Consider the following 20,785-nt stretch of genomic DNA (forward strand, 5'->3'; position numbering starts at 1 on the left):
TATAATATTTAAAAGAAGCACCTCTTTGATTTGCCAATGCTGAATTGAAGGAAAAACAGAACAAAACAAATATAGCATTAACATTCATTTTTGGATATTGTTATGATGATATTGTAGCAACGGTTTCTTGTTAAAATTTGACATTTTGTCATAATCACAGACGACATTGAGGAATAGGATGAGTTGTCTATGTATTCAATTGTAATTTAATTATCTCACTCAGTCGCATTAAATACTTTTAACACGCTTTTAATAGCTCGGTATACCTACCTACCTATATCTTTGTAACAGCAACTTTAAGTGTTGGATCAATTGACTATTAATTAAGTATCATTAAAATTCAATAATAATAAAAAAAATGATAGTTTAACAAATTACACGTTGTTATGAAAAATCACACAAAAAAAATCTATAATAATAAAAAAAACTGCGTGCTTTTTAAGTGATGTATTGGTATCGCGCACCCCGCGCTTTTTTTGCATTGCAATACACTTTTTTTGTTATTTATTAGAATAAAATATATTCTTAATTCAAATTATAAAAATATTTTTTTTTTATTTTTTACTTAATTTTTCCACACAAGGATGTTTTTAGTTGTTTTTAACTATTATTTCCATTGTTGATTATCTGTATTTTTTTTTCAATTTTCAGAAAAAAAAATACAAACAAATTAACACTAATTACTTAATTCGAAAAGTTACTTATCCTTCAATGTCGGCAAATCAATTACCATAGTGTTCCCGCCTTGTGGGCAGGATCGTCTATAAACCGCCGTGTCATTGGCTGGAAGGCACCCTTTCCACCGTTTTCCGGTTTCATAGGGGATGAGGGACGTAAAGGGCGGCGCTCGAGACAAGCACCTGATGTTCAATCCACGTGTTCACTTAACCAGGGATACACGTGTGAAACATAATTTAGGATTAAGTTCATGGTTCACGAAATACTTAATTTGGTTTTGCTTACAAATTGAATTTATTCAGTGCAGTTAAAAAATATATATCGGTGATAAATAATTGGATATTGTTAATTAAAATATAATACGATGACTGATGGAACATATGATGAGAAATCGAAGACATCCATTCAGGCACCGAGGCCGTCATCACCGAGGAAATTCTTCGCTAGAATATATGGTCATCTTGAGGATCAAGCAACTGCTAACGATACAAATCCAGCGTCAGAGAGTGATTCTTCATCTGATATAGAAATTGGTGACAATGAAGGAAAGGAAACTGTCCAGGGTTCTTCGATATGGCAGCCTCCTCCACCACTACCGTTGTGTCCGCGACCCATGTTATTGCCGCATCAACAATTGGCATTCGGCGCTGGTTTGGCTGCTTTTTGTGAGTATTAGTTATTATATTTATAATAAGTTTGTGTAATACTTTGATGAACTGGACTCTATGAGATTTATCAAAATAATGTTCGTACTAAGCATTGTACACCTTGAAAACGTCTACAGAAAACTTTGCGATGCAGCGGGTCGCTTGTAGGATATAAGTTAATGTCCACCTCAACAATTTACAGTTACTGTTAAATTCATCTTAGATATATAGAACTAGTGTTTATCAATTTGAGCCAATATTTTTTTAAATAAGAACAAAATAATGAATAGATCAGCCAAATTAACACTTTGGTCTTATAATATAAAAACGGCAGACAGCTTCCCGCTATATCCCGCATACAGCAGGGTAGGCAGAGGGAACTTAGTGTTAAGACAAGTGGGGAACGGATCCCCACTTTCTACCGAATGCTGGAGGCATTGCGTGTTGAGTGGCAGAATTCAACACCACACTTTGCCTTGACACCAGAGCGAAGAAATAGAAATATAAACGTAAATAAATATTTCACTTCCTCGAGTGGGGATCGAACCCACAACCGTCGCGTTACAGTGACATCCTTGTGCTGCTGCGCCACGACGACCTCAAATTCTCTTATAATATTGAAAGTATAAAATTATCGAAATACCTCCCACAAATGATTAAAATTTAAAGGTATTTATTTATTAATGAAAATGGAATGGAATTATTGAAAACAATAAACATTAAACTTCTCTACCTTTCCTCAATCCGATGGTTCTATCATCTTCCTAGTCTGTATATCTCAGACTATTACCGTTATTTGGCGCTACCTATGAAAGGGCGTTACACTTTTAAGTTGGAGAGCATACAGTCGTAACTACATACAACTATTAATCCTCAATTTTTCAGCTTTGCTTAAGTGACCTAGGTCTGGGAGCCCTGGGATCTCATCTATTATATTTCATAAACATATGGGAAATGTTTATATTAAAAAAAAATATTTACTTGTTCCGAGCTTGGCTAGATATGTACCTACCTAAAAGGCGGCTTTCAATGTCGCTAAAATGAGCTTTCTTAGTACTAGACTCTCGTTTCTTACTTAACAAAAAAGGAAAAATGCATAAAAAATACCATTGAAAATTTAAAATATCCAACGACACATAATAAGAACTTTATTTAATAAAAATCTGAATTATTTATTTTTTAATAATTTTAATTTAATAATTATTTTTTTAATATTTATTTAATAAAATAATTTTAATAATAATGTTAATATCTTAAATATTTTGTTACCATTACTAATATAAGCTGACTCCTGATAACAATGAAATTGACGGGGTGGACATGGTGGTTGGCGTTTCTTTTGCTTGGATTTAGGTACAACTGTTGTTTTATAGAATCTTCAGTTTATAGAATCTTACTGAGTTTTGAGGGTTGGATAACGATATTTAATTATTGTTTGTTTTCTTTAATGACTCTGGACTTTACATAGATTAAAAAAATAATGTAAAAAAACACTGGTAAACCTAGGATAGATTCTGCGTGAAAACCAGGTGTTCTTTTCTTTAGCTTCACGCTGTGTCCCACATTAACAAAGTAGGCCGAGAAAGCTTAGAGTTGAGACACTCTGTTCACATTGTGTGTTGAGTGGCGAAACTCAAACCTACGCTTTGTCCTGTAACCAAAGCGACTATATTATTATAATTCGTATAAATACGTCGTAATTTTCTTATGCTATTCGTGATTTCGTAACGTAGAACATGCTCAAAGAGTTGAAAGAAAAGTTTTTCTTAAAATGTTAAATTCATATGTCTTATGGTTTAACTGTTTTGCTAGGGTTCCTACTTCCTACATCAGGATTTAGTTTTTTTACGTCAAGACAAAATGATGATTAATTTGTTTAGACGTTATATTAATACCTTTTATAAATTAATCCTCTAGGATTTTCATCACGTGTATAGAAGGTCAAAATAAATTATTAAAATTTTCACCGAAATCCATGAGGTAGTTTTTTGTAAACGCGAGCAACAGACAGACTGAGAACATTTTCCTTTGGGGGCAGGAAAAATATCATAGCAATAATATAAAATATTAATTTTAATTTTGTATCATCAATAAAACAATATTTTTAACATTTTTTCAACAGTTTTTCAGTCATCATTCTTAACAAGGATTAAACACATTAAACATTATACGTTGTCCACTCTTTACTTAAATACTTTAAGCAATAGACAATAAATAGGCTTAACGTACAATATACAAAAATGTCAGATCTCGTTGCTATATAGTTATATTACATTTGAAATTTATCAAATAAAATATTAAAAATGTATTTTATTTTATTATATTATTAAAAGCATTTTAAAAATCTACTTAAATATATTTTTTATCTGTATCCAGCGTTATATTTATCTTTAAAAAAAAAATACAGAAACGGACATCCTTGTCAACCAAAGGAGCTGTAAGATCAAAGAGTGATAGATATCTGTCATGGTTTGTTAAATAAAATATCACTAGAAAAATACTTTGAGTAAGTTTAATAGAGAGCCGATGTAGATAAGCCGTATTGCGCAAACCTAATCCTCGTACACTCAACTCTTTGCCGGACGTTCCTTTATATAAATATTCCAGGAAAATTCTTCTTATATTTGTACAATAATTCTATTTTTATAGAGTATTTATTCAATAGAATATTCTTTATAAGAAATTTTTGTAGAATTTTCTGTATAGATAACGTCGTGAAATATTATAGATCTAAGTATAGATAGGTACTTATTATATAGAAGTAGTATAGAATTAAATGAGTAGTTAAGGAGTACAAATGATAATAAAAATTAAGTTCAGTTTCATGTTATTAAAATGTACGTATCGCAAATGTGACACTTGTGCCTATATAGTGATAAGTATATATAGGTAATATTTCCGTATACATACTTTATGAATATCAAATTACTTCGGTATTGTTATGAAAAATATTTTTTTTCAGTTTTAAACAAACTTTATTTATTTTTATATTGCAATAACTGCTATATTTAGGTATTTATATTTAAAAATGTTATTTGTTCATTTGTCTGCGTCAATCTCGTCCCCTAAGAGTTTGATTTTGGTGAAATTACAAACCAAAAATATAGGCGTTTTGTAAAAGATACAGAAATTCTTACTGTTTAAAAAATTAAGAATCACACATAAAACTTTAATTAGTCCCAAGTATTAGTGATAAATTATTAAATTGTAGCTAAAAAAAAATTAGCAACAGAAGCAATTTTTGTTTTAGACGCCGTAGAAAGTTTTCTACTTTTCATGTCTTCTACTAATTTATTAACAATCAGGTTTTTCCATTACATTACCTCATATACCTTTATATTAATATACCTAAATAAAAATTTGAGGGAATCCGATAAAAAGCGAAATTTCCACAGAACACCTAAACATTTTGTTCCGCTCAGCATAGCTAAGCTTATTAGAATGAGTATTGTTGTTCTGAAAATAGAATCATAATGGTTTTTCGCGTCGTTAAAAAACGTCTGGGTTTCCAGTTTGTAGATGCGGAAGGCGAAGCGACAGCGGCGTCGCTCTGATGCGATTACCGCGCTCCGACTCGATGCCTCACTATACAGGCAAGCCGAGGCCCATTCAGAATCACCCTCGTATGAAAATTGCCAGCACTGTTCTCCTACACAGCTATAAAACTCATTGTTCAACTCTTATAACTATTACGAAACAATAGTCCGTGAAACTGAAACGAAAATTACCAGCCGCTGTGCTGAAATTCGATGGACTAATTGGATTTGTGATGGACTAAATAATTATTAAACATTAAAGATCATATGGAAACTATAGTCTAGCTTTAGAGTGCAGACATATATAGGTACAGTCGCAGGAAAGAAGGATTTTTTTGTGATAAACATATTTTCCATACGATAACTTCTATAGCTAATATGTTATTATTTATTATGATTCTTAATCAACATTTGCTTGCAGAGAAATCCAAAAATCTATCTAACTAAATAATTACCTACTCAAGAATGCCTTACGTGAAAATTTAGAGTTAGGTACCTACTTACTTCTAATTGATAATACATTAGATATTTAACAGGTTTAATAATATTAATAACAATGTTAGATGTCGAAGAAAGCCGCATTTAATAATTCTTCAGTACTTAAGTAATTATAAATGTTTTACATGTGAACTAGACAATTACTAAGTACTGTAATGAAAATACAAATAAATAGTAATAATAGTTTCCAAGTTCAAGAGAACTAACACAGAAACTAAAACTGATCAGGTGCGATATGGACTCGCACATTGAGGGTTCAGTACCAATTTCAGGAATGTGGGAAAAGTACCTACAATTTATAAAAGACTAGCTTAAGTAATTTTGCAGACATTTGCGCGATGCATAAGCGCTCATATCTTTTCACGGCTTTGACTTAGATGATTGACATTTTCTACCATAATCCTGAATATTTGATATTAATTAAGTAGATATAGCTTGATATCATCACACGACTCCACTGATATAAATATTCTTGACAGACGGACAACATGTGTGATCCTAAAATGTTTCCGTTCTTACCTTATAAGGTACAGAACCGTAATAAAAACAAAGATTGAAATAATTTTAATCAGAACTTTAATGGTATTTCTTAACACGCTCACGTTGCTTCTCCAAATCCTACAACCTAAGTATAGAAATAACACAAGAAATATAAAAACTCGAAAATTTTACAATAAATATTAACAAAATTGTATTGATATACCCTACAAGAGCTTTATCTACCGTTGTCTCGCGGTTCCATGGGAACGAGCACGTGCGCTCGTCGCGCTGGAATCATAACATTGTGATTTACATTAGCCGCAATTTGTATCGTCCTCGTTTTACATCGTATTTGAGAGGATTGGGATTTGGGAAACGAACGACGTGTCCATCCAAACGTTTAAGCTTCGATAATTTGTTGTCGAATGATTAAATTGTTTGTTATGTTTTAAATGATATTATGATTATTATGTAGTTAAAACTATTTTATTAGAAAATTGGTAAATGAAAAAATTGATGCCTAACTTGTTAATTGATAGTGATCAGCGCACAACAAGTCTTTTTTTCATACTTGCTCTTTAAACTCAGATACGTTAAAAAAGTTACAATTTAAAACTTCTTAAGAATTTAAAAAGTTCGTCAGTACAGAAATTCACGAGTTCGATTAATTACTGAAGTATGCCGTGCTTGAAGTCCCCTGACTTGTAGTGGAAACATAAGAATAAAAAATATATATAATAAATAAAGCAATATTGCATGTACCTAAAGATTATATTTGAAACATTAACTTGACTTCGACCGAATGATTATTTTCTAGAAGATCTGGTCTCCTCCGTAAAAGATACCTAGATATGGCCATAATAATAGGTACCTACTAGAAACATTATGCAATGAAAAATGTATACTTAAATAGCTACATTCCTTTTGAAAGACTCCCAGTCATTCTTACCAACAATATTTTCAAATAAGCAATAATACAAGACGCTCTATAGTCCAATTGAAATTTATCGGAGCGCGATTGCAGAAGCAATATCAATATCTCTTAGAAAATAAAGAAAGCGTAAGCAAGTCAGGTGTACTCTCTCATCAGCGATGGTCGAACGAATCGGTAATTAGGGGGTTAGCTAATGAATATTAAGGGTAGCATCCCCTAAAATACACGATCTATTATTGTATTGTTAGTATTGTTGATTAATCACAATCATTTTTTAATCGCAAACAACTGTATACAGATTAGGGGGGGTGCCAAATGGATGGACACGGTTTTTTTGAAAGATGCGAAGAGAAGATGGTTTCCTAATTTTTTTTTTAATTAATCGTGCAGTTGTTGTTGAGCTATATAGATGTTTGTAATATTTTAATAAGCGATTGACTCTGTTAATAAAAAAAAACAATATTTAAAGTTCGAATTGATAGTAGATGGCTTAGACTTTAGAGATATAGAAAGTAAATAAAATTAATCTGTATTTGTATCTACCTATGTATTTAATTTACAATCTTTTTACGAAAATCGATTAAGTACAAGTGAGAGTCACCCACAGACATTTCCGCACAACAAAACAATCTATAAATTTTATGGGGTACGGAACCCTAAAAAGATAATATAAAGTAAATACAAATAAAACAACCTAAACATAACTAATAAGATAAAAATGAACACAATTGAAAGTGTTTATAGTAAGCCCACTCTATATGCCTCCAGAACTCGGAAGGCGAACTCGATGCCTACAGAGGCGGAAATTGGGGAACGGAATGTCTTGTCTAAGTTCCCTCTGCCTACCCTACTGTCTGCGGGATACAGCGTGAAGCTTTTTTTAAAAAAGTGCTTATTAATATCAATTCTTCACTCAGTTTCAGCTCGACCGCGCGCGTGATGTTTTAATGTGACAACACTCAGTCAGATTACACCCTCACCGATCCAATTACATATGCGACCGCAGCCGACTGTTCCCACGGCGCCCCTTATTTTTATATCAATTAGACCAAAGCCACAATCTCTTTAAAGATTTTATGCTAAGATTAATATTTACTTTTTTTTTAGTTTCACGATGTTTAACGCTGCTGTTTCTCATTTTTCGCTTCATTCTTAAAACATCAGCAAGGAAATTTAAATATTAAATTTACTTAAATGAGAATCGAAGCTGCTACCTGTCTCGTTCTTAGTTACACGCTTATACTCCTGCACCACGCCTTGCCTCTTATATTTACTTCTTAATGTGCCAAAGACTTCTCTACCGGCAAGAAGACGTTTCCTACAGGCAAAAGATTAAAGCGGAATTAAGGAAAGCAATTTTACGTTTAATCTTTGTCTAGATATAATATACTAGCGGACCCGGACGCGCCTACGCCTGCTTGAAATATAAGAATATAATTTCTATAGAAATATACTATTATATTTATTTTCATAAGGATGAGTATCAAAATGACGCGGTAATAAACGCGGTCGCGTAGCGACGACGGTTGTTATTAACATGGCAGAATAAATTGCATGTCAAATTAGTAAGTATTTTAATTTATTAGTATATATGTGTAATGTAATATTATATAGCCTATAGCACTTCTGAAGAATGCAGCTTTCATACAAAACAAAAACAAAGTAAATCGATTCAGTAGATCCAGAGATCTTAGCGTTCAAACAAACAAACAAACAAACAAACAAACTCTTCCGCTTTATTATATTAGTATAGATAGTGTCAAAATCTAATTAGGTAGATAATTGTTTTAATATAATAACCATAATATTTTAACGAGAGATCTCTCATTAGTAAACAACAAAAGAGTAAAATTCTTAGTTCTAAATGATGATGTCTATATTCTTATATAGTTAAGAAGAAAATTACAATGTCTTTATGTTCATACAATTTGAAACATTATCAGCAACATTAGGATATAAGTACTTATTCTCCACACATAGAGGTCTCTCACGCACCGTCTAACGACACAGATCATGCGAAGTATTGGATTTCTTACTAAATTTTCCTTATTTTGTTCATTTAGTGAGGATTGTATTATTTTTAGATTGTTTTTTTCTTCTTCGTTGTATTCTTTAGAGCAAAAAGTACCTACGTATTAAATATCTACATAGGCTATCTGCTAATTACTTAGGTAAGTGAATAACGTTTTACGTAATATGGGTCCCAAGAGCTGAGGATCGAGTGTGGTGGCGAGAATTGGGGAAGGCCTATGTCCAGCAGTGGACAAAAGATGGCTGTCGATGATGATGATGATGCTTTATGTATGTGACTGTAAACACGACAGGTTGTGGGTTCGATTGCCACTCGAAGAAATTAGATTTTTAATTCTTTCGCTTTGTTGTCGAGGCAAAAGCCGCAGTGTTGAGTTCTGCAACTCAATGGCTCCAGAAACCGGCGGAAAGTGGGGAGTGTCTTAACATTAAGCTCCCTCTGCCTACCCTGCTACATTCGGCATACAGGACGAAGCTGATAAAAAAAAATTAAATCAGCTTCACGCTGTATCCCCACACACAGCAGGGTAGGCAGAGGGAACTTAGTGTTAAGATACTCCATCTCCCACTTTCTGGCGAATTCTGGAGGAATTGCGTGTTGAGTTGTAGAACTCAACGTCGCCGAAGCTGATAAATTAATACTATTTTACTTTTCATCGTCAAATTATATGAATAACAAAATTATACGAATAAGAATACAAATTTAAAAAAATACGCTACCGTATAAAATCACACGCTTTTTTGAATATTGATGGACGAAAGCCATTCGAACGTAAATTAATCGCTAATGGACCGGACATTAGTAAAGTATTATGCGTGCGGTGCTTCTGTCCGGCAACAGTTGCTTGATAGAGATTTCCGTAAAAGATAAAAGGGTTTACATTATTTATGAGAACTTTCACTTTCATTGAAAGTTTTGAAGTGGACATTATATATATGACGTTATATGTGTATAGGTACTTAGGATAAAACTGGGTAATCATTTAAGAATAATTAACACTCACAAATCACTTTCTCTCTCGTCTATTAAATTAACTAAACACCTTAATTGAATAAGTTTAACAAATTTAGTATACCTAGTTTCTATTTAAAATAACATTTATATTTAAAAAATAAACGACTTTGACAGGTATTGAACACTACAGTAGACAATAGCAGTCATTCTCATTAGGTTGGTAATACTGGTCAAGCTTTGTTGGGACATAAGTAGATTGAAAGTTCAGGATTGTGTCCCCTAAGCTTGTAATTGTATCCTGAGCACTCAGCATAAGCCCATATGCTACATTGTAGTATACCTATAACCCAGCTCGTTCTGCCAACAACCTTAAGCTGTCCTGTCCTTCATTTAGTAGAGACCTGAAGAGGCTCGAGATCACAACAAATCATCAACTAATCATGCAACAGTACGTAATTGTAAAATTGAAATAATAAATACAAAAATACTTCGAGTTAGCACAAAAAGAATTTATGTTCTCTCTCTTGACCGCCATTACCCGGTTTTACCTTATAGTAATACTTGTGCTTTGATAGATATGATTGCAATGAATAAGTTCATACATTGTACATACATCTATGAGAGTAAATTCTCAGCTTTACCTTTTTCTCGGTTAAGATTAATTCTCTATTCTCCACTTAGCTTTGCGCCGAGGTTTGGAAACGAGTTTTTAATTTCTAATCTGACAAGAATTTAATTTCTAATAAGATCCAAGAATAAGATCTTTCATTCAAAATAAAAATGTCATATTGTGATATATGTACAAGTACTTATAATAATTAGAAATTTACTTATCTACTTAAGTATTACTTAAAAAAAATATGCAAAAAACGTGGAAGTCTTAAAATATTGGAATTCGATCCACTCATATTCATAACATAATAATAGCGTCACCGCGATACCTGTATAGGGTTACAAACTGATTATTAAAATGATCGTGATTCACCCTCGCCCACAAGGTTTCACTGAGCTTCCGTACAATATGGCATGGACTCGGAGCTCTTACAAGCTCCTCTCAGGACACAATCACTTCCCTGTGCTGAGAGTCGGAAGGAAACCTTAGATTCATTTTTTGCAGTAGAATGTCTAATGTACTTACTTACGTGGGTATATGCATTAAATAGCTTTTTTGCTTGGTTTAATCTTCAGGTCAGTCTTCATCAGGTCATTTTAAGCGATCGATTCACAATTTTATTTCACAATAAAATAAATAAAGATAATAAAAATAATTTCAAAACTGCTATATTTATTGTGCATTTTCACTATACCGTTAATTTCTAACTGACTTTAAGAAAGGAAAGTTCTCAATTCGTTAAAATATTCTTTATATATCTCCCCCTTACCCCTATTTCCAAAACATGTCTGCTGGGCTTTTTAAATGATTAAAGCATATTTAAAGCAACTTGGTTAGATTCGTTCATACGAGTATGTTTTACAATTGAGTAAATGTAACTAAATAGGTAGTTGAATTTTAACTGGACTGGACTCCAATAATAATAGTGTAATTATTATTCTTGGAGGCCAGTAGTGACGCAGGGGCACAAACTGTGACTGTAAACGTGACTGGACGTGGGTTTGATCCCCACTCGAGGAAATGATATATTTACGTAAATTTACATTTTTATTTCTTTGCACTCAACACGCACTTTCTTAAGAATTCGACGGAAAATAAGGAACGGGGTGTCAGAGTCGGGTAACACTAGATTCCCTCTGCCTACAGTGTATGCAGTGTAAACCTATAAGAAATAATACATTTTTTTCTTATCTTCACCTGACGTCATAGTCATAACACAATACTCAACTCTACTTTGCGTTTTGAAAACGACGGTATGATAGAAGAAAAGAAACAAGAAAGGGAAAATATTTAAATATTTTTCCGTTGAGTGGACATTGGCCCCACGAACATTCTGTAAACTGTTAGAACCTTTCACATTGGGTTGGTCTCTACAATATTTGTCAATAAAAATGATGTAAGTTAGACTATGTCTATAATATCATTTTATAAAATATGTTTTTCTTCTAGTGGCTCGGCGAAGACGCAAGGAGAGTAGGCCAAGAAGACAACGAACTACTTTTTCAGCTCATCAGACATTACGACTAGAATTGGAATATGCGAGAGGAGAATACGTTGCTCGGGCGAGAAGGTCAGGCGTTACATTAAAATTCAAATTGTATTAATTTCCTATTAATTAATTGCGTTATTATTTTAGGTCTACTGAAAAGTGATTTATATTTGAATTGAAAACAAAATATGTTGTTTATTACATTATTAAACCTTTAAAATATATTATTATTTTGAAAATAAATAACATTAATAATAATTTATTTTATGCAGATGTGAACTTGCTTCAGCGTTATCACTAAGCGAAACGCAAGTAAAAATATGGTTTCAAAATAGAAGGGCTAAAGATAAGAGGATCGAGAAAGCCCATTTAGACCAGCAGTACAGGTATGTACTAAAAAAAAAGAGCTACTTTGGATCTAATTATCTATCTATACTAATATAATAAAGCGGAAGAGTTTGTTTGTTTGTTTGTTTGTTTGTTTGAACGCTAAGATCTCTGGATCTACTGGTCCGATTTTCATTGTTTTTGTTTTGTATGAAAGCTGCATTCTTCAGAAGTGCTATAGGCTATATAACATTACATTACACATATATACTAATATATTTTAAAGTACATTCTAATTTGACATGCAATTTATTCTGCCATGTTAATAACAACCGTCGTTGCTACGCGACCGCTACCGCGACGTTTTGATATTCATCCTTATGAAAATAAATATAATAGTCACTTTTAGCATTTTATCTAGATTGAAATTATAGTTTACTATATAACATACTAATAAATAATTAAGGAGATGTCACTGATTCGAAATGACTAGCCTACGGGCGGCACAGTATGACCGACGCGAACGGGCAGATGACGTTGATGGTTTTATAAATTTTCATACATTTTCGAACTTTATTTGTTGTTTATAATTAATTTAAAATACACTTTGATTCTCTTCTTATTTTATTTGATATTGCCCGCTAAAATTATCCTACTTAATAGAGAGAAATGTTTAGTTATTTCGTAGAGTCGATATCTATGTACGCACGTACGGAAAACTTTAGGTACTTTTTCTAATATTAAGAATACCTATCCTTTAGTTACTTTTAATCCTTTTGTTAGTTCATTTCGATAACTCAGATGTTTTTTTCTAATAATGTGTATCTACTTATTATTCTTTTTGATTATTTGACCTTATATTTTCTTACTAATTCTATTGAGAATTGAAAATAATTTCATGAATATATTTAATAAATATTCTTATAGTTGAAGCAGGCGTAGCCGCGTCCGGGTCCACTAGTCTATACTATAATATAATAAAGCGGAAGAGTTTGTTTGTTTGTTTGTTTGTTTGTTTGTTTGAACGCTAAGATCTCTGGATCTACTGGTCTGATTTTCATTGTTTTTGTTTTGTATGAAAGCTGCGTTCTTCAGAAGTGCTATAGGCTATATAACATTACATTACACATATAAACTAATATATTTTAAAGTACTTTCTAATTTGACATGCAATTTATTCTGCCATGTTAATAACAACCGTCGCGTCGCTACGCAACCGTTACCGCGACATTTTGACATTCATCCTTATGAAAATAAGTATTATAGTCACTTTTGGCATTTTATCTAGATTGAAATTATAGTTTACTGTATAGCATTCTAATAAATAATTAAGGAGATGTCACTGATTCAAAATGACCTAACCTTCGGGCGGCATAGTATGACCGACGCAAACGGGCAGATGACGTTGACGGTTTTATAAATTTTCATACATTTTCGAACTATTGTAAATGTTTATGTAATTATTTGCTGTTTATAATTAATTTAAACTACAGTTTGGTTCTCTTCTTATTTTATTTGATATTGCCCGCTAAAATTATCCTACTTAATAGAGAGAAATGTTTAGTTATTTCGTAGAGTCGATATCTATGTACGCACGCACGGAAAACTTTAGGTACTTTTTCTAATATTAAGAATACCTATCCTTTAGTTACTTTTAATCCTTTTGTTGGTTTATTTCAATAACTCGGATAATTTTTTCTAATAATGTGTATCTACTTATTATTCTTTTTGATTATTTAAGCTTATATTGTCTTACTAATTCTATTGAAAATTGAAAATAATTTCATGAATATATTTAATAAATATTCTTATAATTGAAGCAGGCGTAGCCGCGTCCGGGTCCACTAGTACTTAATATAATAAAGCGGAAGAGTTTGTTTGTTTGTTTGAACGCTAAAATCTCTGGATCTACTGGTCCGATTTACTATGTTTTTGTTTTGTATGAAAGCTGTATTCTTCAGAAGTGCTATAGGCTATATAATATTACATTACACATATATACTAATAAATTAAAATACTTTCTAATTTGACTTGCAATTTATTCTGCCATGTTAATAACAACCGTCATTGCTAAGCAACGGTTTGCAAAGTTTCTTTGTCGTTTTAAGAAAACGTCACCCAAAATAAACTTATATTTTGATATTCATCCTTATAAAAATAAATATATTATATAATACTTAATAAATATTCTTATAATTCAAGCAGGCGTAGCCGCGTCCGGATCCACTAGTTATCCTAACATTTCTTAGACATTTTTGACGTAAAAATAATTTGATATCTGAACGCAACACCTTGCTTCGTCTACTAAAACAGGGAATCGAACCCACTACTTTCGCGTTTATTTAGTATTGAGGATATTGATTATATTTAAAGGACAAACACGTATGGAATTAATGTCTATTGAATGTAATGCAGGATAGCTGCCAACTAATGTAATAGATTGTACCATTGATTTTGAAAAGAGCAATTGTTGAGTTTCTTACCGACTCTTCTCAGCGGAACTGCCTTCCGAACCGGTGATAGCTTTTTGCTCATATGTTCATTCGATGATTCAAAAGTGATTATTATAAGTTTATTTGAATAAAGAATATTTTGAATTTGAATTGACTATGAATAAGCTACTAAGCAACACTGTCATTTTCAGACAATTAGCAGCGGCATCTGGATTTTTCCCACCAATATTTACCACGCCATACGGACAACCAGCATGCCCTTGTTTACCGGTGCACCCACAAACTAATTTAGATAAATAAATTAACAAAATTTATTACAAGCTTCAGCCAAACATAATAACAGCTTAAATATAATCAAATGATAAATTTTAAATCATAACCTATGTTCGCGTTGTTATTAGATGTTAATATAATATCATAATTTAAAATTTTATTAGTATTGATAGACAATATTTAATTAAGATTTTTTATCAGTCGATTAAAAAGAAAATGTATTTAACTATTGTTTTGGATGTTTTATGTAAAAAAAGTTACTGTAAATATGCTAGTCAGTGTTGCCACTTTATTTTATCCAGTATTCTTTTGTCATATTTCATAAGTTTATAATAAGAGAAAAAAAAATAAAAGACATTGTTATTATTCTATAGTTTTATTAGTCAACTTACCATGGGCTTTTCCAGGAACAGCTTGTCCAAAGTTTAGAAGAGTCCATGGAAAACAGTCTCAATTTAATTTTATTGCACACAGACTAAATAAATCTTATACATTATAACACCAAGAAAAATAAGATGAAAAACAACAATATATTCTTTTAATATAACAATGCTAAGTAATAAAATAGCTTTTAATTATATTTAATAAGGAACTCCATATTGAGTCTTAACTATGATAAAATTTTGAGATCATTAAAAATACTTTTGTTATCATTTGAAAATAGTAACATTGACATACATATAAAAATGCACCTTTATTTTTTAAGTAATAGGAATGTAATATTGTATTATTTTTTACTATAAAAAAAAGATTTTACGTTCTTATCTTATCTATCATTCACAGAACTTGCACAACTTTTGTAATATAACATAAAAAGGTAACACCGAACTTAAAATTAACAATTAGTTTCTTAATGCTGTGCTAAGTGTGAATGACAAAATATATTAAACATGCTAAGTCCATATTCCATTATTTTATAAACTTTACAATAAAAAAAAAACTTTTTCTTTTTCATTCCATCATTTTCTCCTTTTTTTTTCTTTCCGAAATAAATTTAAATCTTTTACACATCCTTGTGCTATATATTTAACCGTGTGCGATATATTTAGATATATTTATTTATTCTTTATCCTTTAGATGTCCTTTACACATGTTTGTATATTAAATGAAATAATTAGAAGGACTATTAATTAATATTTTTAAGCTGTTATTCCACAATGAGGATAGAAAAATATATTAGAAAACATAAAAAATTAAATGTAGAACTCGCGATTCTTTGAAACCTTCCAAACACTGTGACTACTAAGCCATACGTTCTTATTACAACTTATTTACAATATAAATAAGTTGTAATATATAAAATTAGAAAATATATGAAAAAACAAACTTTTTTAAAATTTGTACTATATGAAAATTTTAATCAAATAAATCTCATTAATGTGAGCAAATACATATATTTGTATAAGGAAAATGGACTTAGCATCTCTATTGTATAATTGCGATCAAAGTGCGAGAACAATGAAACTAGTGCCTCACAATACCTTCAAAAACTAGATAAATGTTATGTAGAAAGTTTTAAAATCCCTTCTCACTATTAGTTTCCTCGCGTATATACCTGCCTAGCTTGAACTATGACTTGATACCTAATATAAATGTAAAAATTAAAAATCGACTATATCATTTAATGGAATTACATATTACACTATATATTATAAATAAAATATTCGGTTTCATTATTAAATATCATCGATAAAATTTAAATATTCTACATATTATTTGAACTTATTGTTATATTATGGCAAAATTATACAAAATCTTTACTTAAATTGTAGCCTGTGTTAATATTATTCCACAGTTTTATTTAAATCCGTTTATTAGTTTTTGTGTGAAAGTGGAACAAACATACATACAAACTTTCACATTTATAAAATTAAAAATTTGTAATTAATTAATTCATTAATAAGTAGAATATATGTGTTTGTGCTTTGGTAATAAAAATTGTGATATATATTGTCATATATGTATATAATATTTATAATTCATTTAAATTCAATAAAAGATTTAAAGGGACAATATTATTAATGGTAGCGTTTCTATAAAATTGTTTATATATATTTAAATAATTACTTTGAGCTTAAACACTATATTAATTAATTGTATATAAGTGTAAATAATGACTAAAATATTTATATATAAAATATTATGTAATTGGTGCAAATATATAATATGTGAATACTAGTATTGTTTTGTAGGTAAAAATGAGCAAACATACTTACAAGAGGCTATACTTGTTTAGAATCGACGTTGGTTGCCGGTTGAAGGTGTATTTTCCGCATTATTGAAGTTTTGATTGCCACCTGTATTAAAACGACCACCTAATAGACATAATGTTATATTTATTCCTCAATTTTGGGACTTTAATTTCTTTAAGTTCGGGGAAATGTATCATTTTCATTTTCTGGCTCTGGTAATAAGACATAGAGCGGCGTTGAGTCCTGCCACTGAACATGCAGTATCCGGTAAATTTGGCGGTGCGTGGGGAATGGAATGTATAAAAAAACAAAGATATATTTTTACCTTCACGCTGTAATCCCTAGATAGCAGGGTAGGGAGAGGGAACCTAGTAACCTAATGTTAAAACACATTGTGGGTTGAGTTGAACTCGAAACTTCTATACCAGAGGGAAGAAATTAAAATAATAAATATTTCATTTCTTCGAGTGGGAATCGAACCCACAATCTGTTGTTTTTACAGTCACACGCTTGTGACCCTGCGCCACAATTGGCCTCGAAATAATTAGTGATATAATAAATCAATACCTGAATTGTAAGGTTGTTGTCGGAGATTGCCATAATTCTGACGCATGGGACCACCTCCATAGTTTTGCTGGTATCCAGAGCCAAAGTTCTGCCCCCAGCCTTGGTCTCCATACCCTGGGTTATCCCAATGTCCTCCTGAATTTTCCCATGGATTTTGGTTATTCCAGCCTCCTTCTGGACCATGGCCTAAAGCGAAAAATAGAATAAACTAATTTATTATTGCACTTTTATACCTCATTGCGGATATAGCAGTAGAGTGGTGGAACTCACTGCCGCAAAAGAGCGCCAAGTGCTACAGAACAACTGTACAATCAAAAAATTTAAGGCAGTCAAATAAGCACTCATCATTTAGCTATAAAATTCTTTAATACTACAAACTACTATTTAAAAATTATGTATGGATTTTTTTATAACATTAAATAATATACATTAATCTATCCAATCCAATCTGATAGTGATAACATATCATATAGAAATATTTGAAAGTCTTGGTGTGACAATATTTTTAATAAATTATTGTCCCATAAAAAATCTATTAAAAAAAGGCAGCGATGGTATAAGTTTATCTCTGACGGTTGAGGTAACTATTGCAATAAATTTAAATTTATTGGGTTATTGTTAATGTATTTTATATAATTTGGTATTAATGCTTATGAAAAAAAATATAATAGTCACTTTTAGCATTTCATCTGGATTGAAATTATACTTTACTGTACATGACATACATAATAAAAACTTAAGGTGATAATCACTGTTTCAAAATGACCTAGCCTACAGAGCCCCCGTGGTCCAGATGAAGGCTCTGATGAAGTCTAAAACATTCATTATCAACAATGCTTCTATATATGTATATATATTTTTCGCGTCAAATTTTATTGATCGAATTCTTACAATTTACTATTTAAAATCCATTATTTTCGGAGTCAGTGCCATCTAAACCAAAAGAAAACTGTCAGCAACGGCGTTTGGTCGCCAATCTCTGATATTCGAAGGTTTATTGTTTTTTGCAAAGACATCCTTGACTGGCATCCTTGGCAAGTCAGATTTACGTTTTTTTTAAATTATAAGTAGTATAGTTAAAGTTTAATTTGAACTTTATAATATATTACCTGATTCTCCCCATTCTCCTTGCCTATTACCCCATCCTCTGCCTCGTCTACTGTTGTTACTGCCCATTACATTTTTAGACAAGGCCTTTTTCACATCCAACCTACGTCCTTTGATCTTATGGTTTTGTTGCACTAAAATTTATTAGAATTAAAATTAACTTTTTTAGTTTCACTGTGTATCCCACATATAGCAGCACAAGCAGAGAGAACCTAGTGTTGAGACATTCTGTTCCTCACTGACAGCTCAATTTTCGAAATATTGTCGTGGTGGAACTCAATACCACATCTTTTTACGGAGAGGAGAGGAGAGGAGAGGAAGTACAAATTATGTATTGTTCCAAGTGTGTATTAAGTCCATAATCATTGGTTTCAAAGTTGCACACTGTACTAATATGCCACAGCAACCTCAAACTATATTCTATAATAGAATTACAAATCTAAAAGTGATTTTGTCTCAACTTATGTTAACATCACTAATATCTCAGAATAACAATAGGAATAAAAAATGTTAATATCTTGACAAATTTCGATTTTTACTTTAGAATTCAGTGCACAGCTTTAAGCCTTATAATTAACTTTTCACTCACATATAGCAGAGAGAACATAGTTATAAAATACTTTTCTTTGTTACCATTCCTAAATAATTTGAGAAATGATGGTATTGAGTGTTGGAACGCAAGATCTTATTTTGCCTTACAAAAGCAGGTAAGTGACATTAATTCATTCTCTTATATGTGTATTTAAAGACAGACATTGTCTCCCTGCACAATAGCTTCTACTAAAATTTTCCTTTTTACATAATTTGGTATTCACATGGTACTTAATTACATTGTTTTAAACTACATAACAAGTTATTTTTAATTAACACGTTATTATGTTTTATAAAATAAACATATTACTTACAACATATTCTATCAACTGGATCATAATCATCAAACTCAATGAAACCAAAACCCCTTTTTTTCCCAGTATCTTTCTCTGTTACAAGACTAACTGAAATTATTTCTCCATATACACTAAAATATTCTCTTAAATCTTCTTCTTCAATATCTTGTTTTAGTCCACCAACAAACAATTTTTTAACAGTTGCACTAGCATCTGGTCTTTTAATCTCATCCCTGGGCACAGCTCGTTTTGGTTCTACAATTCTAAAATGTAAATAAATAAAAACAATGCAACATTAATATTAAAACAATTTTTATTAGTGTCCTTAGCAGCCATACCTTCCATCAATTTTATGTGGTCTATTTTTCTGCGCTTCATCAACCATTTGGGATCTAGAATATGTAATAAAACCAAATCCACGAGATCTTTTAGTTTGGGGATCCTTCATAACAACTACATCTACAATGTCCCCCCATTGTTCATAGAACTCTTTCAAAGATGCATCATTAGTTCTATAATCCAGGCCACCTATAAAAAGCTTTCTTATGTGTTCCGGCTCTTCCTAGAATTTTAAAAAATATTAATGTTTATCAGGCGAAAAACGGGTTTTCTTGGGAAAATAAGTCCTCGAATCTTACGTAGTCGTCAACCCCGTCGCTTGGTCTCATTCTGAAATTTGCTAGTCAGAAATATAGTAGAAAACTTGATTATTATGATTTTTAAATCAATATCCTAAAATTCCTCTGTAAAAGTTAGACTTAATTCTAAATTTCTAATAAATGTTAAAATTTTACTTATGCTTTTATATATTTTGGTCGTTAGTTAAAGCATCAACTTTTACGAAACACCTAGTTATACAACATACAATAATTAAAATTTAAATATTAATATTCAGATTTTCGAAAAAACAAACTACAAACATTATTTTGTTTGACAACTTATAGATTAAAAAGTTCTATTTTGTCTTATCTAGTCCTATTCAGTCTGTGAGTACTGTCAGTGGCAGTTCTCCGAAACGCACAAATTTTAAGTTCCTTATGTTTACTATTAAGAGTAAATTATTTTAAGAAGATAATTATTATATTAAATACTTAACTATATAATAAACAAGAAGTCTA

General features: G+C 31.2%; 2 protein-coding genes across 3 annotated transcripts; one reads left to right on the forward strand and one right to left on the reverse strand.

Moving 5' to 3' along the window:
- Window positions 1-774: 774 nt before the first annotated feature.
- Window positions 775-17,214, forward strand: LOC146540035 (homeobox protein rough-like). The gene is made up of 4 exons (XM_085207861.1): window positions 775-1,343; window positions 11,822-11,942; window positions 12,134-12,247; window positions 14,833-17,214. Exons 1-4 carry the CDS (start codon window positions 1,043-1,045, stop codon window positions 14,939-14,941), a joined length of 645 nt encoding a protein of 214 aa, XP_085063987.1. The 5' UTR covers window positions 775-1,042; the 3' UTR covers window positions 14,942-17,214.
- On the reverse strand, window positions 15,275-20,614 carry LOC146540036 (heterogeneous nuclear ribonucleoprotein A1, A2/B1 homolog). 2 transcript variants are annotated; one of them, XM_085207857.1, is made up of 7 exons: window positions 20,306-20,614; window positions 20,006-20,229; window positions 19,686-19,930; window positions 18,783-18,914; window positions 17,674-17,859; window positions 17,131-17,229; window positions 15,275-16,497 (listed from the first exon to the last, which is right to left on the reverse strand). In XM_085207857.1, the coding sequence occupies exons 1-6, from the start codon at window positions 20,333-20,335 to the stop codon at window positions 17,147-17,149; spliced, it is 900 nt and encodes a 299-aa protein (XP_085063983.1). In that variant the 5' UTR covers window positions 20,336-20,614; the 3' UTR covers window positions 15,275-16,497; window positions 17,131-17,146. The 2 variants fall into 2 exon arrangements, with proteins under 2 accessions (XP_085063983.1, XP_085063984.1); XM_085207858.1 differs by having other exon boundaries at window positions 17,131-17,211; window positions 20,306-20,613.
- Window positions 20,615-20,785: the final 171 nt, after the last annotated feature.

Source organism: Heliconius melpomene, chromosome 3 (assembly GCF_056956725.1).
Source record: "Heliconius melpomene rosina isolate 202511_hmr_F chromosome 3, ASM5695672v1, whole genome shotgun sequence".
NCBI classification, from domain to species: domain Eukaryota; kingdom Metazoa; phylum Arthropoda; class Insecta; order Lepidoptera; family Nymphalidae; genus Heliconius; species Heliconius melpomene.

Excerpts from the sequence above, each read along its gene's own strand:
- LOC146540035 (XM_085207861.1), top strand. The coding sequence starts at position 1,043 with ATGACTGATGGAACATATGATGAGAAATCGAAGACATCCATTCAGGCA. Across the intron at positions 11,943-12,133 it reads TACGTTGCTCGGGCGAGAAG|ATGTGAACTTGCTTCAGCGT; the intron begins GTCAGGCGTTAC and ends TATTTTATGCAG. Across the intron at positions 12,248-14,832 it reads CATTTAGACCAGCAGTACAG|ACAATTAGCAGCGGCATCTG; the intron begins GTATGTACTAAA and ends TGTCATTTTCAG.
- LOC146540036 (XM_085207857.1), bottom strand. The coding sequence starts at position 20,335 with ATGAGACCAAGCGACGGGGTTGACGACTAC. Across the intron at positions 18,915-19,685 it reads TCCAGTTGATAGAATATGTT|TGCAACAAAACCATAAGATC; the intron begins GTAAGTAATATG and ends AATAAATTTTAG. Across the intron at positions 17,860-18,782 it reads AGGAGAATGGGGAGAATCAG|GCCATGGTCCAGAAGGAGGC; the intron begins GTAATATATTAT and ends TTTTCGCTTTAG.